The sequence below is a fragment of the Diabrotica undecimpunctata genome, chromosome 4 (assembly GCF_040954645.1).
Source record: "Diabrotica undecimpunctata isolate CICGRU chromosome 4, icDiaUnde3, whole genome shotgun sequence".
Lineage (NCBI taxonomy): Eukaryota > Metazoa > Arthropoda > Insecta > Coleoptera > Chrysomelidae > Diabrotica > Diabrotica undecimpunctata.
In genome coordinates, this window is record NC_092806.1 from 64,954,470 (window position 1) to 64,981,437 (window position 26,968).

General features: G+C 33.1%; 1 protein-coding gene across 2 annotated transcripts in view; it reads left to right on the plus strand.

Moving 5' to 3' along the window:
- Positions 1-26,968, plus strand: part of gukh (NHS actin remodeling regulator GUK-holder) — a 597,577-nt gene that overhangs the window by 528,474 nt on the left and 42,135 nt on the right. For both annotated transcript variants that reach the window (XM_072529622.1, XM_072529623.1), the window contains exons 4-5: positions 1,095-1,331; positions 5,190-7,669. In XM_072529622.1, coding sequence (XP_072385723.1) covers positions 1,095-1,331; positions 5,190-7,669 — 2,717 coding nt within the window. The remainder of the gene's footprint in view (positions 1-1,094; positions 1,332-5,189; positions 7,670-26,968) is intronic.

A 26,968-nucleotide genomic window follows, 5' to 3' on the forward strand; every position in this document is an offset into this window, starting at 1 on the left:
TCTAAATATTTTACAAAAATATAAGGCCTTTAGTTTTGAAATATAGATCATTTTGTCCTACAGACCACCGTCGTGTGGTCATGTAAGTTTTAGAAATATGTACTTCCATATATCGGCTGTGGATTAAAGTCACGTTGGATGCAGAATATAGCCAAAACGGAAGGCTAAGAAATTTGGGAATTATTGAGTTAATAAAAGAACAAATGGGATTCAGAGCCTAGTCGTCCCAATTCTGCACATAATCAATGGCGTCCGATTTCTAATTTTGTTTTTTAAACAGTTTTTTTACCAATTTTTAAACTTTTTGGCAGCGTTTGTGTTAAGGAAGCTCAATTGCGTGCTACTGTGTTATATACAGCCAAACATTATGTCTAGTTCTATTGTAAATAGTATTCTGGTGTGTAGAATAATTCTTACATGGGTTTTAGCGTGTGTGACATGACTAATTGTTCGGTACACTTTGCATTATTTTGAATTGACCTTCTTTGGTGAACCATGTAAATATCGATTTTAACGTTTGTCAGGGAAGAATCCTATTGTGTACATTTTATTGAACAACCCCACCAAAATATCCAGAGTTGTGTCATTAATAACTTTCATAACTCTAGTGTTATTTGGTCCGGGCCAGGAAATTTATTGGTTTTAATCTATCTTATTGCATGAGTAACTTTCTTCTAATTTAGTAATCTTGGGCCCCAAGTGTACGTTTATCTCAAGGTGGTCGTCCAACTTCTAGAACTGTTGTTGGTCGACCGAATACAGTGTCCTCGCAACGAACATATTTTCTGACTTCATCTTACTGCTTAGATTAGTGATCTTATGCTAATTTGTTACTAATTTTTAGCCATAATGTTTAACTATGTTTGCCTTTATTGGTTCCAATAGTTCACATTTTTATTTTTCATAACATGACCCAAGTATTTTAATTTTATCTATTTGATGTCATTAATATCTTCAGTTTGTTAATTCATTTAGCTTAATATATAATATTCCTGAAATGTTTATAAACACTTTCTAAATTTTTTAATTTAGCTTTGAGCGTCTACCGCCATCTTTAGTCAATAACTGCATACTAACATCTTTGTTCTTTACAGATTCCCGGCGGAGATTATTGCCGTCGATATATCAGGCAGAAGTTTCGATCGTATGTCGTCACAAAGAAGGTCGCTTAAACCGAACGGCGAAGTACCTAGCCGACCGACAGATGCCGCTAATGTTGACGATTCGACTACAGCCAAACGACGATCGAGAACGAGGAGGACTCGAAGTAAAAGAAGAAACACGTTGGCGGGAACCGATCAGAAAGAAATACGGGATGCTCTAACGGCTGCGTAAGTAGAAAGTTTCTTTGTCGTTTTATTAAAATTTAGTTTCGTTAAGATGAAGAAAAAAATATAATTATAAAATCGGATAAAAAACAATACTTAAGTAGTTTAATATTTTTATTTATTCAAATTTTGCATAAATCCATTCTCCTATGCTCTATGCATTATAACGTGTCTGTGAATCTTTATGGGTTCTTCTCCACATTTGTGTTCTTACTCTTACAGTAAGTGTGTGCCACACTTCTCGTCATTTCTTGTCCGTTTTTCTAATCTAACAGTCCTCAGTTGATATCATCTTTCTTTCTCTTGTTTGAGATAGTGATTAGAGTCACTATGAATTATTTAACTGAATTTGTGCTTTGGTCATTCCTCTTGGATAATTCGTTGTACTTATATTCTGTCCGTTTTATTTATAGTTTCGTATGATTTTGTCTTATATCTTCTGGAGACTGTCGAATGTGGACTTACACGGTTTGCTGCAGCTTGAATTTTTCATCATCATCATTGGCTCGACAACACGTTTTGCGTTTTGGCCTGTTCTAGGATTCTTTCCCATTCTGGTGTGTTTCATGCTTTTTTTCTCCAATTTTTTAGTTTTAAGTTTATAGTCTCTATTTGTTCTATGTATCTCAGCTTCGTTCTTCCTCTTGTTTTTTTCCTACTGGCACTTGTTTGCTAATTTTGTTTGGTATTTCGCCTTCTTCCACTTTTTTTACACGTCCCACCCAATGCAACCGTTCTTTTTTAATGAATGTATTCTAACCTGCGTTTTATTTGTCTATATATAATTTTTTTTATTTAGTCTGTTTTGTTCATAATTTCTTTTTTTATTATTTTTTACTCAATATTTAGGAGTTGATTCTTTATCACCTTCCGATTCAGAGTTCACAATTCAACTACTTAGTTCTACGTTAAATTTAGTATTACGTATTTTTAGGGCTGATGTCAGATCTCCGCTACAGATACACCTTTTTTATTTTCTTAAAGTTGGCACGTGTTTTTTAGTTCTAACTTGTATTTTAGCAGTCGTCTTCCTACCCTTCATATTTGGCTAGTATATATTCTTTTAGATTTTTTAAATTATGTGACATGAGACTAATTGTTTAGTAGGTATCGAGTTGAATATGCCTTCTTTGATAGATATATCAATGTCGATTCTTTTCTCTGGATTCCTGTTTTGCATTTTTATAGTATAAATCCACCAACTTATCCAGGTTTTTGACATTGATTGCTTTAACAATTCACTTGGTATTGAATAACCCCTATTTTAGTAATATCAGGTCCTACGTCTCAGCTTAGAATGTTCATAGAAGAATTTCCTCATCCCTGAAGTTCTCTATGTATTATTTTAATCGGTGTATTTTTTTTTTCTGTTTCCATAATAATGTTTGTCTCTCTCTCTAGCAGTATTTCTGGCATGTCTGTTTTTTACTACATCTAGTTATTTGACTTTCTATGCAAATTGAAATTTTCATACTTGTGTTGCTACACCTTTATTTCCTTACATTTGTTTGCGTAGGATGTAGTACGTATCTCTTATTTTTCTGTTAATCATATTTTGTGATTATTGTTATCCGGTTTTGTTGTTCTTAAATGTTGTAGCAAGCAAGCAATTTAATTACACCCAGCCTGAGAGACTTAGCACCCCTTGAAGTGACGTTCGGGTATTGCAATTTATTTTCAATGCTCCAGACCATCCCCTTCCACCTATAGAACTCTGATGCGCGATAGGGGCATAACTATCAGCCAAACGCTCTATATGTGGAAGTCCTGGGTACAAGAACTTCAACATGGTTCTCTAACCGATCAATGCTGGCTAGCGTTAGGCGCTTTATTCCTGCTATCTTCTTGTGACTTATCCGCGAATCTGAATTGTTTGCTCACGCCTCAAGTCTCTGCTCCGGGCTACGCTTAGTTCGGCGACATGGTGCTCGAGAGTTTGGGCCCTTCGTGTCTGGGTTTTTTTTGGTTTTTATTAATTTTTTTTTGTTGGCTTTTTTGTTGTCCTGTTTCGGACGTTTGTGCTTCCATCGATGAAATGCATCATATCTCATTATCTCTCGCAGTATCGGACTTGGATGATTCTTCAGTTCCGCGACTTTTGTCCTTACTTTTTCTATAATCATATCGGCACTCTGATTTGTTGTAGTTCTCAGAACAAAAATCATTCGGTAACGTATCTCGGTACGTTCACTGCTTCTCTTAGGCTGCTGTTGTGGGCCGCTTGTATCCTTTTCTTGATTGTTTTACAGACATGTCCCCATGCGAGAGATGCGTATGTTAATATCAGTAAATTGATGTTATTTATTATCTTTATATCTTTATTTTCGATCTTAATTTGCTTTTTTTACCTGTGAGTCCTTTTATTGACGGTTTTGCCATATTTGCTTTTTGTACTGTGGCATCTACATGTTTTTCGAAAGTTGCTCCTTTATCTATTATGACTTTCAGGTATTTAGCTTCATTTTTCCATTCAATGAGATGGTTTTGCACCGTTAGTTGTTCCTCTGTATTCCTAAATTTTGTTCTTTTACTCATTATTTCCAAAATTTAATCTGTTATCCAGCTTTTTTCAACATTGTTATCCAGCGTCTTTTTACCTGGCTCCATAAATGCTGTTTCAAAATTCTGTCACTGATGTTCTATGTTATCTTTTGTTGTTCTATGATGTTCTATGATATATTTTGACATCTTCCTAGATTATCAAATAATCTCTTGTTTCAGTTGCTCTGTCGATTCTTCCGACTTTAACTTGTCTATATTTAGTTTTTTATTATAATTTATTTATGTATTTTTTAATTAAAGTCGAAATCTAGCAATCAGGGAATTGTGATCCAAAAATACTTCATGCACCTTGGTACGCTTTTAGTGCTTGGATTGCGTTTCGCTATTTATATTCTATTAAGTAATCAATCTGGTTTCTGATTATGCTGCTATCTTTATCCCATAGTGGCTTTCATGTAGAATATAAAGGCATCTTTTAATTGTGAAGATAAAGCCGTATGGTCCTCACTATGGACCCACAACCTCTTCTTCCCTCTTATCAGCAGTTAAACTGATCCACCTTATAAGCAGTGTATAAATCTGTAATAAATTTAAGGCATATCCCTTAGGAGATGGTTTCCCTTTGCCTTCAGAACACAACCACTGCACTCCTTGAATGAACATTCTTTCTATATCCTTTTCTCTTCCGTAAAGAGTTATTTCGGATTACTACATTCTATAGATAAATTTTCCGCATTGAGCATGTTAACAATATTTTATATATACAATTTAGTTAGGTAATATGTGTTAGGCTCGTACATACAGGTGCTTTGAGTAAAATAAAAATATTTTATTACTACGTCCATTACTTTTGATTCAGTAATCTATTCTCCGATGAAAAATTTATCTTACGAAACTAAATTTTGTATTGGGCGCAGTAGTAGCGGCGGTACAAGTCAAAGGTTTGATTTTAAACAAAGATAATAAGACTTTAATACTAAACTTTAACTATAATAACTAAATAAATTTATAACTTTCGCTGATAGATATATCGTCAAAAGACAGTTCGTAGTGTTTTGTATACTTCAGTTTTCACTTTATGGTATAGTTAAGTAATATGTATAATCTTTGTTTTAAATCTCCTAGCCCTTTGTTCATTCATGCCTTACGCGCTACTGCTCTTAAAATGTCCACTAACTTGCTGAGTGCTGTCGATGGAAAGATTCCCCAAACGAAAATCTATGTCAATAACAAAGCATGCTGTTTGGCTTTCCATAAATGAACGCCATGTAAATATTTTCGGTCATATTGGCATCTGACACTCATCTAACATCGACACTCTTGCATCCAATCAAACCACTAATAACGATTCCTTAACAGGGAGGGACCGTCCTCACCGACAAACAGCAACGAGATTGAATGTTCCACATCTGGTGCTGTATCGAGAAGCAAAAGCAGCGATATATTACGCTCGTCAAAAAGGGATACCCCAGAAGGCAAGAAGTCTCATTTTAATACTCTGAAACAATGGGGAAAGAGCAGGTACGACAAGTTTATGAACAAGAGTTCAGAAGGAAAACCAGACATAAAAACAAGAGAGAGCAAAGAAAGTATAGACGAAGTCAATATCTACGAAACAGTAACCATGAAACGAAAACGGGATCTAGAAAAAGAAAGAAGAACACATGAACGAAATTCTTCGATATCTTCTTCAGAAAAATCGAGCATAAATGTACCAATAGCTAATCCTTTATCATCAGTAATGAATATAGCTGTAAAACTGAGAGACAGCTCTACCCAAAGAAGACTCAAGCGATTGGGAAATAAAGATGAACCACATTCGTCCAGTGGCAACTGGAGTGCTAGTTCAGAGAGCGGCCGGGCTTCGATCGGGTCAGAAATCACGTCAACCACTCATCCGAAATCGTCAACATCGGCAGCTACTTCTAACAATTCACTTAATCTACAGCCCAGTTCAGTAAACAGTAGAAGACGATTTAATGTTAATACCTCTACATCAGGCAGCGTTACTAGCGAGGGGACATTAACTCCAGATATTATCCACGATCTCCATGAAGATGGAGAAACTAGTTCGGTTTATTCATGTGATACAGAAGGCTACTACACTTCGTTTCATATGGATAGTGGTCTTAAAACTCTTAAAGAAGAAGACACTCCACCTACTCCTCTACATTCCACTTCAGCATTTTCTAATTCGGGTTCAAGCAATACAGTATTATCGGCGGAAAATGAATACGAATTATTCGGGAGGGGCTCCACCTCCACCACAACTAGTTCCGCAGGAACTGTCTGTACCACTCTTAGAGCTGCAGATAGTAATAAATCGTTAATAATAGGTCCTGCGGTACCTGAAAGAAAAAGTTCCTTATCAAAACTCTCTAATAAATCAAATGAAAGTTCATTGGAAAGAGATTTTAGTGATAAAACTGGTACTGTGAAGCGAAGTCCTGCTAGCAATGTTAAACCAGTAGTTGTAGCTGTAGTTCACAAACAAAACGATGGTGACGTTTCACCTGATAGTGGGCACAATACCTCTAGTTCTCCTATAGAGTCAATAAGTAGCCCTAATGGTGTTAGAAGTAGTTCTGATTTCGAGTTTTCTGAATCTTCCGATATGGAAGGCCCAGAAAGAATCGAACGAATCAGAGTCAAGACCACCATCAATTCAAGTAGAATACCTTCGATGTGTGTCATTACACCTCCTCACAGCGACGACGAAAGCGAGAATAGTAGCAACTCTTCTCATAAGAACTATCAAAAGACACTCGAGGAAACTAATGCTTTGAACAAAAAGAATACTGAAGATCAAAAGCGAGAAGAATCTGGTAATATTCAACGAATTATTAGCACAACAGTAAACGGAACCAATAAGTTGTCGTTGGTAAGTGTGAACCCACAGTCTGGTTATGCAACTGTGGAACGTATAGATCAACCTGATGGTGCTATAAAACCTATTGAAACTAAAGCTAGTGGCATTAGAGCACCTAGTCCCAGTGGAGGAACTGTCACAGTTAAAGAGGAAATAAAAGCATCACCACCTCAACCAATCATCAAGGCTTCACTTTTACCCTTAAATAACATGTTTGGTAGATTGAAATCAAATATTGTCAATTTTGCTCAGAAACGTGATAGAAGTAAGTCTCCCAATGCTCAAAAAGACCATATAGTAACCAATTTGCATGACAGTATGTTTGATGCGGGAGAATATGTAACCATAGCTGATGTGAGAAATAATAATGAAAAATCCTCGGTGGTTACTACACAACAAGATGCTAACCGTGTTCAAGATATTGTAAATAAAAATTTAACGACTCTACTATCAGGCAAGATAAGAGATACTGAGTATGTGTGCCTTAACGAACTGCCATGTAATGAGAACAATAACGTAACTTCTAGCAGTATAGACTCTTTAGAAAGAAAAAGACAGGGAGCAAGAGTCATTCTCGATGCTGAAGGCAAAGTTGTATATAGTTCTGACAGTTTAAGAAGAAGAAAAGGGGCTCACACCACTTTTGAGCCAGGAAAAAATGTTAAGCCTACGAATAGTCCATCTCCTAGTCCTTTGCCTACTCACAGGGCAATGAAACAAGTCCGACCCATAGCCAACAGCCAAAATCAAATGATAGCTGCAGTTCCTACCGTGGAATTCAACCGGCCTCTGTCGCCCCAAATGCAAAAGATCGTCATCAAAGCTACTACAGGCACAGCAGAAATAATAAGAAAACCTCCGTCCACTATCGTAACGCCAGGCAACACCCCCACGTCTCCCAAAACGCAAGTTTCTAGGGGGGCATACGTTAACATGCAAGAAACTGGAGCCAATCCTGCTCATGATAAAGGTAAGACCCAATTTCCTAGAATCCGCACCCCCAAACCCCTCACCAAAGTGACTCCCAACCGGAAAAACGGCAAAATCCGTCGTAGCGACAGCTACCGCATAGCTAATGCTCCTATAACGTTGAAAATGTTACACGAGAAACTGGAAAAGCTCGACATCGAAGATCAGATTGAGAAAGATATCGCGAGCGAGCTTTGGCGGGAGCGGATAAATTATCCCGCGAGCGTATCTCCGGTTGTTTCCCCAAAGTTGTGCCAACGACAGTGTCACGTATACAGTCGCGAGCATGCGCAACAAATGCTGCTAGCCTCCCCTGCACGCGTCATAATTCCGAGGGATAGTACGGAAAATAGAGTTAGGGTCCTCTCTGCGTCAGTTACAGATACGGAAATTTGGTAATAGGGGGAAGTCCGCAGTGGCGTAACCGGAAAGAAACGACGTTGACCCAGTAAAAATCGCCAAAGGGTCATTGGCATAGATAGACAGGCACGTGGCGAAATACTCTTACTCTTAACATGTTTGCTTTTACTTTCCTTTCTACTAATTTTTTACACATCTGTTTGTATTATTGATTGGTAAATTGAAAATATGCGGGTAAAATTCTAACAGCCATTTCAAACTACTAACCGTGTTTTTGATTGCTTCATTACGTTCCCACCATTTGTATAAATCTTAAAAGTCAGATAAAATATAAAGAACTGTGATAATATCATGTTTCTGACTAATTTATTGCTTTTTAATTTAATTTTTTAGTCCGTGTAAATTGTATGGTTTACACACCTCTGTGACATCTCCACAGTTCGATATGAAGAAATTGCTCTGTAGATCTAAGATGTAATCTATTCTATACTCCAGTATTAATTACTTCTTGTCTCCACACTGTGGAGTAGTATTTTCAAGATAATTATTATAAAGAGGTCGGTGATTCATTTTGTGTATTTCTTGCCCATTTTATTGCCTTGACCAAAAATATTTCTTTTCGTTAAAAATCATTTACTTGATGTCAAGGCGAGGAATTCTCGTCTTTTATAATTATTATTTGTATTATACAAACGAATCTATTCATGTAACAATAAAACACTGAAAACTTTGTTTTCAAAACTTCCACAAAATTTATTTTAAATTCTTATCACTACAGCTGTTTCGGCTGATTGCCTTTCTCAAAGTTTTCAGTGTTTTATTGTTACATAAAATGAATTTCCATCAAGTAACGGTCGAATCCATCAAGAATCCATTCATATTTCAACTATCATCATATTTTCACTTAATGGGATCTGGAGCTAAATAAGCTTTTTCATATCTAGTATAAGATTTTACGGTAGATTTTGCCGTAGTTCGTATTTGGTTTTCGGTTATTTTTAGTGATCTGGTAAACACAAAAACAGGGATTTTCGTATTATTATAAACCAAATCATAAACATGCATACTGAACATTAGAAGAAATAGTACCACAAACATTACACAAAAAATAAAATATTAAGCAAAGCAATATGCGGAATTATAAATTTATCTGAGAATCATTTCCAAACAGTTTATGACGGATATACAAAGACTGCTCTCTTTAAGTATGGATTAATAAAATCTTTAGGAGATGTTGAAGTTGAACACAAAAACGATAACACATGTACAATTTATATTTAAAAGAACAAGCTCATTCAATCGTAATTTTCAATGTATACGTCCAAAATGAGTGGTGTGCATTAAAAGAATACATGGATTATAATTATTTTCAAAAATTTAGCAATTATTCCTAATTACCAAGTTAAGGTGCCTCCTAATTTTTTCATTGACTTTCAATAGAGTACATTCACATATTGTTTTCGTTATAAAAACAATTGTGAAAATTTAGTGAAGAGTATTACCTATTTATTTTCTCGGGGATGTTGCAGTTTTGAATTACTACTTAAATATTAATAAACGGACGGGACACAAAATAACCCCTACGGTGGTGGATTCTTTTCGGTTACGCCATTGTTATCAAGACAAACGTTGTCGGCCCGCTCCCGTTGGAATCGATGGGACGTTCACCCCGCGCTCTACGACTCTCGATTTTTCTCACTATCATCCGACAACGTCTGGATGAGATGCAAGTCGACTCTCCATCTCCCCGCTTTTCCTTATCCACGGTCCTGTTGCTTTGGTGATTGGCCATATTCATAATAACACCAGCTTGGTGGAAGAACTGTCACTAACTTTGATGAATATGGCTGATTCTTCAATATGTTACATTTGTTGTGTATTGGGGACGTTGTGAGGTGTTCCGAATTAATTAGTTTTTTACGTACACGTCCTGTGGTGATATATAGTTGATATATTATATAGTAGAGTTATGTAAGTATTGTTTTTATTAGAATGTTTTTGTGTGTAGATGTATTGTTTTTAGATCCAGTGTTGTACTTTCCGTAGTAGAGGAGGCTTCACCTCAATGTTGCTTTCCACAGGATGTTAGCTAAACGTATTACTTTTAGTCTATTTAATAAAAACTTGCTAAAATTTGTTTTTTATATTTTTTCTAAATAGATTTCATATATATATATATATATATATAGGTATATATATATATATATAAACTTTTTAATTCCTGGGTTTGTCGGTCTGTTATAAATAAACCACTTAATTATTGCTTTAACGTTTCGGCTAATTGCTATTTTCAATATGCTCTGTAATTATATAAATATTACATAATAAACAATTATATTTTATGCCTTCATTTTTTTATAGTGTACTATGGAATGAAAAAGTGGTATTTGACCCTACTTGCTATGGCAGGCAGTTCAAAATATGAGTCGTTCATGGTCATATTTTAAATATCTAACAATGGTTAATTTAAAAAACAACTCAATTTATTAAATTATGATACATATTGGAAAGATATTTGATATTAGTCTTATTATTGATAGAATTTTGATCTTTTTTTATGCCAATAATCTCCAATATGCATCTTTTGTTGTAGTTTTGTTCTTTTTCGCAAAATCTGTACATTTTTAAAATCAAAAGAATGGCTATTTTCTAGAGAATGCTGGCTAAGGCTGTGTTTAATTTGTTCGTTTGTACATTGTGTTTGTGTATAACAACCCTTTTTTGTAAATATTGGTGTTTTTGCCCAATATATGTTAAATTGCAGTCTTTACAATTTATTTCATAAATAACATCCGATCTTTATTAACATATTGGGTTTAAATTTTGAAAAATATTTTTCGGATGTTTTTGACGATTTATGTCCAACATTGATGTCATATTTAGCCAACATTTTCGACATCTGTTCAGAGAATCAATTAATTTTTTAATCCATTATTGAATCCAGTAATGATATATAGTATTTGTTTGATTTAGTGACATTACTATTATTTTTGCTAGGTATGGTTTAGGTTTCTTTTGGATTGCTATCGGGATTAGATTGATTTATGATAATGCAACTTTGTGTTTTAATTATATGGTTGTAAAATTCTGGTGGATAATTACTTTCTCTAAAATATTTTTTCCAGATTTTCGGAATGGTGTTGTGGGCTAGATAAGCTTAATTGCTCTGTCAGTAAGATTGAATACAACACTTCTTTTATGAGGCATAGGTGCGTTGGTATTAAACTTTAGATATCTTCCGGACCAAACATCTTTTGTAAACCAGTTGGTTGTTATCAGTCGGTTATTGTTGTTATAATCTAAGCTTAAATTAAAAAAAGTAATTTTGTTGTATTTTTGTAGTTCAAAGTAAATGGAATAGTTGAACAGAAGTAAGTATGAACTAGAAGAAAACAATACAATTACTGATTTAAGTTTAGAATATAACAATAATGGAGGCAGTAGAAATGGACGCTTTGAAAAGATCAGTAGGAGTGTCACGCAGAGAGAAAATACGTAATGATGAGATAAGACAGCGAATGGGGGTTGACGGCTCTCTAACAACAGAAATAGAAAGAAAACAGCTGATATGGTACGGACACGTCCAGAGGATGGATAACTCAAGACTCCCAAAAATAATTATGCAATGGATACCACCAAACCGCAGAAAGAGAGGAAGACCCAAGAAATCTTGGAGAGAGGGAGTAACGAAGGCGAATATATATATATATATATATATATATATATATATATATATATATATCCAACACAAAATAAGTGTTGGATTCAGTCTTACTGGCAGAGCAAGTAAGCTATCTCGCCTACAATATCACTCCAAATATCTGAGAAAAGGTTAAGGATATTTTAATTTAAGAAAAAAAAATTAACCATAGTTTTACAACCATCTAATTAAAAAAAGGTTTCATTATCAGAAATCAATCTAATCCCGATACCAATTAAAAACAAACCTAAACCATACCTAGCAATAATAATAGTAATGTCACTAAATCTAAAAAACACTATATATCCTTTCCATACATTAATGGATTCTCTGAACAAATGTCGAAAATTTTGGCAAAATATGACATCCATGGTGGACATAATTCTTCATAAACATCCGGAAAATTTTTCAAAATCTAAACCCAATGTTAATAAAGATCATCATATAAAATAAATTGTAAAGGCTGTAGTTCAACATATATTGGACAAACACACCAATATCTATCTAGAAGGGTTGTTGTACACAAACTTAGTGTACAAAGCGTTATCTAGAAAATAGCCATTTTTGTGAATTTGAAAACGTACAGATTTTGGAAAAAGATGCATATTGAAGATGATTCACATAAAAAAGATCAAAATCCTATCAATAATAAAGACGGATATCAAAGATTTTTGTTGAAAATTGAGTTGTTTTTTTAAATGCACCATGGGCACAGATATTTTAAATTCAACCCTGAATTACTCGTAGTTTGAACTACCTGCCATATGTATTTAGGGTTAGATACCACTTTCGCATTCCATGGTAAACTATCAAACAGTTCAGATATAAAATGTAATTGTGTATTATGTAATCTTTATATAATTAAAGTGCTTATTCAAAATGGCAAATAGCCGAAACGGTTAAATAATAATTAAGAGTTATATTTAGAACAGACCGAGAAACCTACGAATTAAAAGAAAAATTCAGGGTTAGGAAATAACAAACAGTATATATATATATATATATATATATATATATATATATATATATATATATATATATATATATATATATATATAATATACTGTATATGGAAAACTTTTTTATTGTTATTTTTAGAACAAAAGTTAATGTATATATAAAGTTATACATGGTCTATTTAAGAGTATGTAACTCTATTTTTGACATTTTTAAAAGTCACACCTAAAAACCACATTTAAGTATGCAATTACATTCATTTATATGTATTAAAAAAATTAAAAAAACATTTTTAAAGCATTGTTGGCTTCAGATGCTATATCATTCAACATCTTACTAATTATTTAAATTTTAAAGTTTCAACTCAGATCTATTCCTATGCAAAAATGAATGCGGTCCAATATCGGGGTTTGTTAATAATAAAACTTTCAAACAGCATTACTTCTAAAAGGTTTTTTAACTAATGTTTGCCGTTTCGATTTCCACTCCGGAAATCGTTTTCAAACAAAAAATTATTAAAAAAAAATTATATTAATCCCTTTTTAGAAAACGATGGACGGTGGAAATCGAATCGTCAAACATTAGTTAAAATTTAATTTTCATTACAGACAATTGTGGGTTCTTCTTCTTAGAGTGCCGTCTCCCTATGGAGGTTGGCTATTTTTATTTTTAAACTGTCTTCTCTAAACAAATCAATCGATCTGCATTGATACCAATCACGTAGATTCTTCAACCAAGAATTATGTTTTCGACCAACAGATTTTCTTCGTGGATCTTTCACTGTGTTATGGGTCTCAAAACTTCATATTTTGGTCCTCTCATCACGTGGTCCAGGTATATAATATTTAAAATATATAACTTCTAATGGTACCTAGTCTGATTTCCAAATTAAGACTGATTGTCTGACCAAAAAATGCTGATCTAGAAATCTCTATTCGCATGTTTATTTCTGCAGTATGATCATATTTTTTAACTTGTTCTATCACGTTACCATTTGTTGCCAATATGTGGTGTACATTTGGTGGTCTTTTTGTAATTAGCATATATTTCGTTTTTTTAGCGTTTATGGCAATTCCCATCTCAGCACTATCCATACTTAAACTTTCTATTAGATGTTGTAGGTCTTCTATGCTCGTTGCAATGGTCACAGTGTCATCTAACGTAACTTGTTAATTAATTTTCCGTTGACGGTAACTCCCGCTTTGATATTATTGAGCGTGTTTTTGAAAATTTCTTCAGAATATAAGTTAAACAAAAGTGGCTATAAAACGCGTCCCTGTCTAACATTTCTACAGATGTTCATTTCTTCTGACTGTTGCTGGTTTTTTCAGTCTTTTTTGTTTTCAATGACACTGCCAAATCAATTCTTTCTTCTAGTGTAATTCTAAAGCTGTCCCAGTTCGTTTTATTGTTGACTAACACAGGGCTGTAAGCCTTTTGAATTATATTTTCACTAATAGTTAATATAATGGGAGTATAATCCGAGCTGACTTTGAAGTTCTCTTCGATTTGTATGTAGCTGCTCGATACGTTTTTAATGATGTAAAACTATATTAAATCAGGAATTTTCATATGGTCTGTGGGCCAATACGTAGGATTCCCCGTTGAGATTGCTTCACACTTATTCTCATTTATCGCTTTGGGCAATTCTTTACCCTTCTTGTTATGAAAATATAAAATCAACAACGTTAAAATTTTCTTCCATGATGAACCGATCAGCTGCGAATTCAAAAAGTGTAGTATATCTTTCAACTTTGATATTGTGTTTTGGGGGACCATATAGATCGGTATGTCCAGGTACTAGAGTAAACTTACTTTGTTCCGGATCTGAAGATATTTCCAAACTAACTTAAATTCAATCCGATTCGATTCTAGTACCTTTAATACCGCCTGACTATCAGATATAATTTTTATAGATCTGTCCCTGCAGTTCTTGTTTATTAGAGGAGACTACTCTGCTATCTTGAAAGATGGCAGAGTTTTACTATGGCTTAGCCTTGGTTTCCCTTCGTATATTCCAGCTCAACTCATGCATCGATTTTAGAGCCGCCTGTATACGAGCATTAATCTACCATTATGAAATTCGATTTATTCGACTTCCACTTGTCCCTTACTTAAAAGGGTAAGTTATGATTAAGCATGCTTGTCTTTGGTGGTCCTATTTTGGTATTTAAACCACCATGTTAGTGAGCTATACGTAATCATAGGTCTGACTACAATCATATATAGCTAGTACATCTGTTTGGGTTTCATACTCCATGGTTTGTACATGTCCAAAGGGAAAGCTTTGCTTTATTGGTTATTCTTACTAAATGTGCGTTCCATGTAAGCCGCTTTTCTAGTATTACTCCTAGATGTTTGACCTCATTCGCCCCTTTGAGAGTTTCTCCATATGGCCATAAACTTTATCTTATCAATATTGTTTGTTTCTGTCTAGTTAACTACTTATCTGATAAAATTTCTCTCGGTATATCGTGCACGGTTTCCCCTATAATTAACGCCCCATTTGCATAGCAGATGATACTCATTCGTTTGTTTGTCATTATTTATCCCATTTAAAGAGCGGTTACGCCTTCTATTATTGTATCCAATTAACACATTCAAGAGAAGTGGACTTAGTCTGTCTCCTTGTCTAATTTGTCCCGGTATGGTTATATTTTTTGTCTGCGATCCAATTTTTATCTTTTTTTTGTGTTATTAACATCTAAACAAAGTTATTTGGCGATTTTCACGATGTAAGCGAGGTCCTTCCCTTTTAGTGTATGTAAAGCATGCAGTCGCACGCTGTCGAATGCCTTGATAAAATCTACGAAGCACATATATATAAGCAAGTGTATTGAATTCTATCGATTTTTCTTTGATTATATTTTTTATAAACTGTGCGTCTAATTAATTAGCAAGATGACGAATATCCGAAGCTAATTGTGCCCAAATAAATTGTTATTTTAAAAATATTTTTCAAAAGGAACAAATATGTTTTTCATGTAAATGGATATAATTTCATATTTGAACCTGGTGTTTAGATGTAAATAACTTGTTTAAATAATTATTTAGAATATTCTCCAATCAAATATATTCAAATTGTTTAAATTTAAAATTCTCATATTTTTACAAAGTTCGTATAGGATTGAAAAAATTTATATATACCTACCTTATAATGGAATTTTTGGTTTTGGGTCATTCAAAACTTCTTACGAACAATAACTTTTTTCTGAAAACTAACAGTATAGTCCGTTCGCTCAGCTTTGAAATATTTTCACAGATTCAATGTCGAAAACCTTCGACACAAAAGTTCCTACCTCTCAGCATTAATGGCTCAAATATACATACTCATGCAGAATCCATTCAAAAGACTATACAATTTCAAAAATAAACTTTTGTTTTAATTGATGCAGTTTTATTTTGTTGATAAATAGCATGAGAATTTTTTTGTTGAAATATTGCCTGTAAGTAGTATGTATAATTTCACTATCAATCTGTAAAAATTTAACCAACGTAGCAAAAAATAATTACTAAATTTACTAGACAGTTGGATCAGCGAACCGAGTATAAAAAAGTTTTCCACATGATTCCACCTGAATGAGATATAGACCAAGGAAATAAGCAAAAAAAGTACCCTGCTTGTGACACTGAACCGGCCAGGCAAACGACAGTTGTTTTGAGTAGTATAGACCTCCGTAACAAAAGTCTATATGCTTCCTGCAGTAGATTTTTTGAACTTAATTTAATTATTAACAAATTAAGGTCAAAAACGGTAAATTTTCGCTTTTTTCGTCTATCAGCAGCAAGTAAAGCATTTGAAACAAATTTGAGAATAAGAAGCTTATATGTCATATATAGCATCATATTTTTTATTCTTGGAGCAAAAACATTTTTTTTATAATTTGTTTAAAAAGTGTTAAATAAATAAATAATAATAAATAGGTTGCCATGACAATTTTTTCATTGGGATGATTTTTCCATTGAGGAAAATCTTAAATTTTCATTTGAATTTTTTTTTAAAGAAATATTAGTAAGTACTTTAAAGTAGAAAGAATTGATAGGATAATTTGTTTTTTTTTAATAAAATATATTATATTCACGAAGTTTATTGAAAAAGTATATATTAATCCTAAATATTTATTTTTTACAATAAAAGTTACCTCAAATATTCCTAAAAAAATGGTTTAAACCAATTAGATGGTTTATTTATCAATCTAATTATTTAGATAATACATATTCGTAATGTACGCAAAAATTACATACCTATTAAAAAAAGAAACGTCGAAACCCATAAACAAGAAACAGAGATACAGGTAACAGCTTTCCCCCCCCCCCCCCGCTCTTACTAGTTTCCTAAACGCTCTTACTAGTTTTAAAGCCGACCAAATTTGAGGACCACATTTTTGAAGCTTTGTGAACGACTCCATTAAAATGTAATCTTTTTCAAATTTTTCACATTATAACTTTAAAGTATGTTCTTTCAGATGACCCTAATAAAGTGTCTTAATTGTTATAATCTAAGCTGCTATCAATTTATAAAAAAAGGCACTAACTTCGCCCCAAAGTATCCTAGGTCAACTTATTTTTCTTTTAAATTTGTAAAAAAATTCGGCTGTCTAAATGTGAAAAAAATAAGTTTTTTGCAGTTAATGGTTAAAAATTTATTCTAATTATTTATAGGCAAAAAATCGACATGTTTTTGCCAATTTTGCAATATTTAAAATTATTTTTGCCCATTTTTTTTTAAATAATAATAATAGAATATATCTTCTTGTTTCAGAAGCTACCCGTATAATTAATATAACTATATAATTTTCTGACTTATATTGTTGCAAAAAAAATTAATTTGGGATAAACAAATTAAATGACTTTGAAACTATTTGACCTATCCACTTGAAATTTTCATCATATTTTAAGTACTACAAGACCAAACAATGTGTGTAATATAATGGTTATAAGTTTATTTTTAAAAAAGTTAATTATATTTATAAAAAACCAAAATTTTTGACTCATTTTGCAATTTTCTAAGCAAAGCAACAAACAGGGATAGGAACATTTAAAACCGCAATTTTAAAGGTTTTCGTATGACTAAGTTTCTTACTCTAAAATTTGTTTTTCATTTGTTTCACTTTTTGTTGATAGACGAAAAAAGCGAAAACCTACCGTTTTTTAAGCTTAATTTGTTAATAACTAATTAGGTCCAAAAAATCGATTGCAATAAACATACAGTGTGGCTATTAAGTCTTACCCCCCCCCCCCCCCAGTGAACTCCGTTATTTAAGACAAAGATGAAAAACGCTCAGATCCGTCAATTTTTATTTTAATAGAGGTATTTTATAACATAAAAAAAATTGTCACCCCTTTCATCCCCTTCACTTGATAGCTACCCCCTCAGATTTTTTAAATAGCAATAGGGGTCGTGCGATAGTTTGTTGGAAAGGGTTTGAAAAGAAGAATTCAAAAATGTATAAGTTTGAATTTTTGTATGGCATAATGGTTTTATTTAAAGTAAAATATACAAAAAATAATGTATTAAATTACATCTTTAAAATTAAAGGAACTGGCAAATTACCCTAAAGAAAACTTAAATTACTACAGGAGATGCTCGAAATGTTCTCCATTTACTTCCTGGCAGAAGTAGATTCTTTGTTTTGTTGCCTCCCTAACCCTTTGTAGGGTCCGCATATCAATCCTATCACATTCTTCGATTATTCTTTGACGGAGTTCATCAACTGTCGTCAACCGGCTCCCATACAGTTTGGATTTAAGGTAACCCCATAGGTAAAAATCTAGAGGAGTAAGATGTGGTGATCTTAGTGGCCATTCAATGAATCCACGACGTCCAATCCATCTTCTCGGATACAAATTATTTAAAAAATTTCGAACGACAGCATCGTAATGAGGCGGAGCTCCATCTTGCTGGAAAATAATATCTTGGGTGAATTCGCCTGGATTGTTTCTAAGCACATCATGAATTGCAGGAATTATTTGTGTTTCCAATAGATGAAGATAGCTTTCCCCCGTTAAATTGCCTTCGATAAAAAAAGGGCGTATAATGTGATCCCCAAGTATACCTGCCCAAACATTTAATTTAGTGGGAAATTGAGTATGACACTCTCGAAACAATCGAGGGTTTTCGTCAGACCAATATCTTACATTTTGTCGATGTACATGACCATTTAAATAGAATGTAGCTTCATCGGAAAAACAAATATGTCTTAAATAACTTGGATCTTGTGAAATATTATTATCCATAGTTTCACAATATTGCAGTCTTCGATCTGGATCATTCTGTCACTCTGTCAATTCGTGCAACATTTTCATCTTATAGGGATGAAATTTTTGCTTTTATAAAATGTTTAAGACAGTCCTGTGACTTACTTCGCATTCGCGAGCAACATTTCTAGTTGAACTGGATGGATTTACTACAAATTGAGACAAAATATCTACTTGCTTTTCCTCAGAAATCTTTTTTCTACCATCCCGTTTCTTGTTTTCGACAGAACCAGTTTCATAAAATTTGGTGACAAGTAGTCTATAGTAATGTCGATCAATTGGACAATTCGGAAAACGTTCATTAAATATTCTCACAGCTTCATGGTAGTTACGGCCTGCTTCGCTAAATATTAAAATTGCTTCACATTTGTCTACTAATCTACGAGGTGGTGCCATTTTGTTTGTTTTGAATTTTTAATACTAAAAATTTACAGTTTACCACTAAAGCTCACCAAATCTCAAGTTCTTGTCAATATTCTTTACAATCAACAGTGCTAATTGCTTGGTTTTTATGACAGTTGTCAAAAACTATACACGCCAACTAGATTATTTAAAAAATTGTTCTAACCATGATATGTTTTAACGACACAAAAGTATTTATTATGCAAAAAAATAATTCGGTATAAACGTTGAAGAATAAAAATTAAATAAATTTTGTTATACCGAATGTCCCATATTAAAGCAAAACCAGTATACCTACTTTTGTATTGTTGTATCGCAAAGTGTATCTCCAAACAATAAATCGTTATTAACAAACAGATCCTTAAAGTTAAAGTAAAGTGTGATAGATTTTAGAATTCTTCTTTTCAAACCCTTTCCAACGAAATATCGCACGATCCCCATTGCCATTTAAAAAATCTAAAGGGGTAGCTGTCAAGTGAAGGGATAAAAGGGATGACAATTTTTTTTTATGTTATAAAATACCTCTATTAAAATAAAAATTGACGGGTTCGAGCGTTTTTCATCTTTGTCTAGGGAGGGGGGGTAAGACTTAATATCCACACTGTATAGGTTCTTGTTATAGAGGTCCATACTACTCAAATCAACTGTCGTTTGCCTGGCCGGAGGAGTGTCACAAAAAAAGCTAATTTCCGTGGGCTAATATTATATATACAATATTTTAATACAATATTTTAATACAATATTAAATTATTGTAACACATTTTTCTGTAGCTTTCTTCGTATTTCTCTAAATTTTGTTTCTTTTATCGGTTCAATATTAAATATTGATCATAACTTTTATGATACCGTTATAATCACCTAGAACTAGGACCACCTCACTAACTCCAACAAGAGCACATAGGTATTTTAGTTAGGTACAGGTTTAAATGTATTAATGTACTTACCCATTTGTGTTAAATCTATTGTCTTCCTTTCATAATTAGTAACTTCATGAGTGAGTTTTGTGATATTTCTTGTAATAAGACTGAGCCACTTTCATGTTCAAACATCTATTTCACTTAATTTTATTACTCAATATTGGTCACAAAATGACAGATTACGTCTCTTATAGTACAAAACCATAGTAAAAATGTATACTTACTTAACCAAAAACTATTTGTTGAAGCAAGTTTTTGAATGTGTAATGCGTTTCAAAGAAGTACTTAATTTTTCAATTTTGAACATTTTTAATGGTTTTTAAAATATTGTTATTTTGTGTTCAATCATTGTTTTTTAGGTGTTTGTGTATTAAAGGTACATGCGTAATAAAATTCATGTGATTTTTTATTAATAAAAAGAAACAATATGGCAGTGATACTTTTTAACTTTCTTTAAAACGTTTATAAATAGCATACCATAATTGATTCGTATAATAATATACTTGTAAATTTTTTGTGGTATTTAATAAAAACAATTTATCAGCAGTTGAAACACAGTTATTTATTAATTACTTTTTGCATTTATTTCTCTTTTCTTACCGTGCAATATTTTATTATAAAAATGCTCTCTCTGAAAACAGTTTTGGATTTCTCAAATAATCATGGATTTATATAATGAATTGTTGTAAATAACATCTTTTTGAAAGAATACTCCGAGAACGAAAATTAAAAACGAATAATTTAATTTAAAATAATGATCAAATGTTATGTAAAATTATACATATACAGTACGCCTAAACTCTAACTCTCCCAACTATTTTCTGAACCATAAAACCTAAATTATTAAATCTTAATTTCGTAAGGTAATTTTAAATGGGATTATATGACAACTAGTACCTCATTCGAAAAACCTTGTGTCACTCAGTATGTTCCTAAATTTCTTTGTGATTCTGTCGTGCTTTTTCAAAATGGTAACTAAGTGTTCGATGGCGACTGTGTAAAGATATGGGCTAACTCTAATAATTATGTAGTTGCCAGTTTTTACACAAAACACGAACAGGATTATTTATTTTTCTAGCTTCCCATTCTTTCTCATTTGTTTATTTTTTGACAACTGTCAAAAATTAGACTTACCAACATTTTTTTAAATGACATGTGACATGTATGCATCATTTGTAAACTCTTGTTGCTACCCAGTTATTCAAAATGATTTTAGATTTTTGATACTCATGCGGTAGGTCGTCTCCAGATAGGTGCATCACACGAATAGCTAGTCTTCTGTTTTCTTTTTTCTGAAAGATCGAGTTACTATCTCTAACATTGTCTTGTAAACTCAGTTCAGTCTTTTTCCTTACTGCCACCTGCATTATGGTATTTGTACTTACTCTACCTTCCTTCCTGTGTAATTCGTTTCTGTCCTCGTCGAATATTCCGCACTCGAATACACCTTGCTCGGCTGTATCAGCCACTCCACAGCCTGTACAGTTTCCATCCGTAACCTTCCTTATTCTTTCCAGATAGGCCCCGAATAAGCCGTGTCCTGTCAGGAAATGGGTAAAGTAATTAGTATCTCTTTCGCCTTATTTCATCCGTTCTTCGATATTTGGAATTAATACCCTCGTCCAGGCCGCCATATGCTCACATGTCCATTCTTCCTACCACTGCGTTATGCTGCTAATCCTAGCTAATATTTTCTTTTGCTCATTCTTCTCGTAGCTTTCCGCACTTTCCTTGACCGTTATGGCCACCGTTGATGTTGTTCTGTATGCACATGTTACTGTTATTAGTGTTTTTCTTTAGGATTTCTCTAGCATTATCCTATAGTTCTTGATGTTAAGCAGTTGTTGCCATACCAGTGCTGCATAGAGTACAGTGAAGTGGACCACTGTCATTATAATTCTCCTTTGGAATCCCTGGACCTTCCACGTTGGGTCTAATTCTTGTTAGCACCAAAGTCCTCTCCTCTGTCTTGCAAACGACGTATTTAACATACTCATATCTAGGACTGCTCCCAGGTACTTTACTACTACCAAATTATTAGGATTAATTCAGACAGAGGTAATATCCTGTGATAACCTGTGATCACTCCCAGTTTAGTTTTGTAAAATTCTAAGAGTATACTTGCTTACCGAGCAGAAGGTTATAACCCTGTTGCTTGCCTTCGGCTTGGACTATTTCCCACACTTCGAAGTGGGCTGCACTAGTAGGTTCCTTTTGCCGTTTTTGCCAGGGATACCGTCGAATAATTCTGGTCCGATAAATGGAGTACCAGTTTATTCTTTATCAAGATCATCACCAATCTTGTTGTGTTCAATCATTACCAATCATCAGTTACTTTGTTGTGTTTCACCAGTTGCTAAGAGACTGCTTGCAGCTCCAAGCGGTGACAGTTATAGAGTTCCATATCTCAAGTGAAGCTTAGCTGTCAAAATAAGTATTTTGAATGAATTTAGATGATTTTTTTAGTCGGCAGTCTTGAGCACAAAAACCTACTGTTTTGCTTGACATAGTATAGGAGTATTTCTGAGAGCTGTTTGAGATAGTATAGTCGTAAGACCATTAAACCCTATTCCTGGTCCATCATATCCCATCCTGCTTTCAATATTTCAGGCCTAAGGTGACGTTATAGTTGAAAAAGTTTTATATCAAGGGATGTATTGCGATCAATGAAAATAATATCTACATTAAATTAATAAGAAAAGTATGTAGAACCAAAACCACATGGCAAAAATCAAATAAAACCCTATAATTTTGTAGAAATTATCGCCAATACAGTCAAAATAGTTGTAACCTTATGTTATGTGAAGAAATCTGAGAAAGAAGTATCTTTGTATACTACATGGTAAATTGGCATTTCATAAATTCAAATACTGTTTTCAATTGAGCAATTTCCAAGTAATAACTGTTATCGCCAATGTGCTAATATTAATTTCTTGAATTGCATGAACTTTGTTATGCTGGTGTAAATAATATTTTCAGCACTATGTGTTTTCTCTGTGCATTAAATTTCTTTAAGATTAATTATTTTGTATATAATTTTTAGTTTGCATGCATTGTTTTATATTACACGTAATGCTATTTGCTATTTTAATTCACATCATTGTAATAAACTTATTAATAAAGATGATCATTCTTCATTTTTCCTCCTAAGTCCATTCAAATAACACGGATTAGAATGTTTGTAATACAGAAAGAAGTATACAAGTTTTTGTTTGTCTAATCAATACTTAATTGAAAAATCGGTGAAAGTAGAAAACTTTGAAGAACCACATTTTGTTTAAAATTAGTCCTAGAACCTTCTACAATAGACCATTTTAACGGTAATTGATTTTTCTTGCTATTAAATGTACCATTGCATATGCCTAAATCTGTGTAGAAAAAATTTATAGAACATTGTTTGCGAAAAAATAGGTAAAATGGCCCAAAAATGGTGTGTGGAATCCTAAAGACTTCTACCATACGTTATTTTTTAAGAGGAATAGAAGTATACCCTCGTGACAAAAAGTTATGGAGTAAAAAAATCGCATGCGTTTTTTGTGTTTTTTGCTTCGTTTCTTTTATTTTTTTGTAAAAAAAAATTATTTTTAAGGTGACATTTCGATAGGAAATTTAATTTTAATCAACTTTTCTGTAGATGTATATAAGTACGAAAAGTGCATAGAATTCTAGTTATAAATAAAAAAAAACAGAAAAAAATAATAAACTGAAAGTTTTTTCTTGGGGGACTATTACCAATACGAAAACAATAAAACCTCTTAAACGTTCTAGTTTGTAGTTGCTTTATTAACTCTTTATTGGACGTAATCAATAGCCTATTTTGTGAGACTAGAAAAGTTCAGCCTGTTTGTTAAGAAGTTACTAAATAATAGTTTATAATTATTTCTTTATAAAACGTTACAGATTTAAAACCATATTGTATTGGTGAAGGGTAACACTCATTTTACTAGTGACAAAAAAATCAACGAAATGGGCGAGCGGCGAACCGCCAAAAAGATGACCATGATCCAGGGCCGAGCCTAGAGGTTTTGCCGCCCGGATGCAAGAACCAAATTTGCAGCCTCATCAGATTCTAAATTGGTACAATATTTTATTATTTCCTCTTTAGAAAAGAGGATGAAGTTATTTAAAAAACCAAAAGATTCAACATGTGTTGCTAAATCTTGAAATCTTTCATCTAATTTTGAGATGGCAATATCAAGAATATAAAAATACAAATTTACTTTAAAATGTAATTCTGGAGATTGAATTGGCTCATCTTTATATTCATATTCATAAAAAGTTTTTTTTCTTCTTGGTCGGACTGTATGAACTACAGGAAATGAAATTTCTGCATCCATCTCTTGAGCTATTTTTTTAGCTTCATTGAGCCAATTTATAAACCCATTGTCGGATCTCTAACCTGTTAAAAATATTTCAATTCCATTTAACATTTGTACAGCTTCTGGTAAATAACGTCAGATTTTTGCAGGAGTTTGCTAACTACATTTAATTTTAATTAAAAATTGTACCAAACAACTAAGGAGCGGGTTTAGCGTTAACCTAGGCACTTCTTTTAAAAGAATATTCCATCGATATGTTGATGCCGAAAAAAAGACATATAGTTCCTGAATAATACTGAAAAAATTGGTAACTTCAAGTGAGCTTTTTGCTACATCATTCACGACTAAATTAAGATGTGTGCCGCTCCAAGGACAAAAAAGGCTCTGGGATTAACATCTAAAATTTTTTTTGTAGGCCAATGTGTTTGCCTTTCATATTGGCACCATTGTCATAACCCTGGCTTCGAATATCGGCAATATTAATATCAGATTCCTTTAAAAAATTTAATATGAAATCAATTAAAACTTGACCGGTACTGTTGCAAACTTCGGAGAATCCTAAAAAATGTTCTCGAACCTCTACAGTTTAAGAAAAATTATCAACAAAAACAAATCTAACAACAATTGTGATTTGTTCTTGATGACTAATGTCAGGTGTGCAATTAAGGGTAATTGAAAAATATTTGCACATTTTTAAGGATTCAATTATATATTTTTTACCTTTTTCTCCTACTAAGGTGATTATTTCATTTTGGATTTTATCGACCAAATAATGTGCCATTTTTTGCCATTTTTTTGAATCCTGCCGATATGGTCAGCCATTACACTATCAAATTTTGCAATTGTCTCAAGTAATTTCATAAAATTGCCATTACCTTTTTCGAATAGTTTTTGACTTTACTTTACTTAATCAGTAGACCCATTTGTACCTTTCGGTGTTGGGCCTCGAAATAGTTTTTGACTATTGCCCATAAAAGCTAAATTTTGTCCAGCAAAAAATTGAATAACAAAAAGAATTCTTTCTAAAACAGATGTCCATCTTTTGTTGTCTATTTCAAATAAATTCTGATTCATATAATCGACAGTTAAACCTTTTTCAATTGATTTTTTTAATTCAACCCTTATGCCACTTACTAGTATCGTGTCTTTCTAAAGCCCGAGACAAATGTTGCCAGTCCCTAAAATCATTATTATCGCTAAAACTATTAGAACAAACTTCAAATAATTTACGGGAAAAGCAGTATGTATACTGAATCTTTAGATTTTGAGTAAATAAGCCAGTTTCTAGGTACTTTTTCATTATTCGTTAACTTTTTCACGAAGTAAGTAGAGCTAAAAGATCTCTTTGAATTATTTACAGGATAAATAATATTTTTTAATTATACTCGACCTATGTCTAAAATTATTAGTCTAAAGGCCCGTTTTCACACTACGTCTTATTGTACGTTTTGTGGGTCATATAAAACGTACGACAAAATGTACGTTTTGTCTAGTGTATACACACTACGTTTTTCCTTCCGTTTTCTACCTCATTTCTAATTCAGAGTATTGAGTTGTGTGAAGTTTGTTTAGTGTTTTTTTTTATTATGGAGGAAACACGGCTGCTTTCTTTTATTTTTTCAACTATAAAGATACTACGACTGAGGAAAAAGGGGATGAAGAGGGAAAAGACAAGATGGTCAAGAGAGTGAGCTTCTAAAAAGAAGCCAGTATTCCCACGTCTCGTTACTAAAAGAGGCGAACCAGATGACTGGCGCAATTATTTGCGAATGGACACCTCAGCCCATTGTCAATTGCTAGAGTTGGTAACACCATACATATTAAAATAAGACACCTCACGAGAAAAGCCATTACACCCTATGAAAGACTTACAGCAACTCTCAGATATCTTACAACAGGACGCAGCGTCAAGGACTTGGAGTTCACAATCATAATATCCAAACCAACGTTAAGCCAAATAATTCCTGAAACCTGTAATGCAATCTACTTGGTTTTAAAACATAACTACTTAAAAACTTTTATACAATTCAATAAATTCCCCGAGAAAATCGTGGGTGCATTGCCGCAAATCTGACATTATTAGGCTTTTTTTGGGAAAAATGAAACGAACTGCAGTGGAACTAGTCGTCAAATAAGTCAAGATCGGACGACTTGTCTGAACATGTATTTTCACGTAACGTTTTATCCTATCAGTTCTCGCAAAACTATGCTTCCATCATTTCTACGATCTGACCTTAGATTTCATTTCGATTCGACAAGACGTACGTTTTGCTGTTTACATGCCACGTTTTATTGTATAGGATTTGTCCTATCCAACAAAACGTACAATAAGACGTAGTATGAAAACGGGCCTTAACAGTATCTGTCCATACTTCTGGCCAATATGC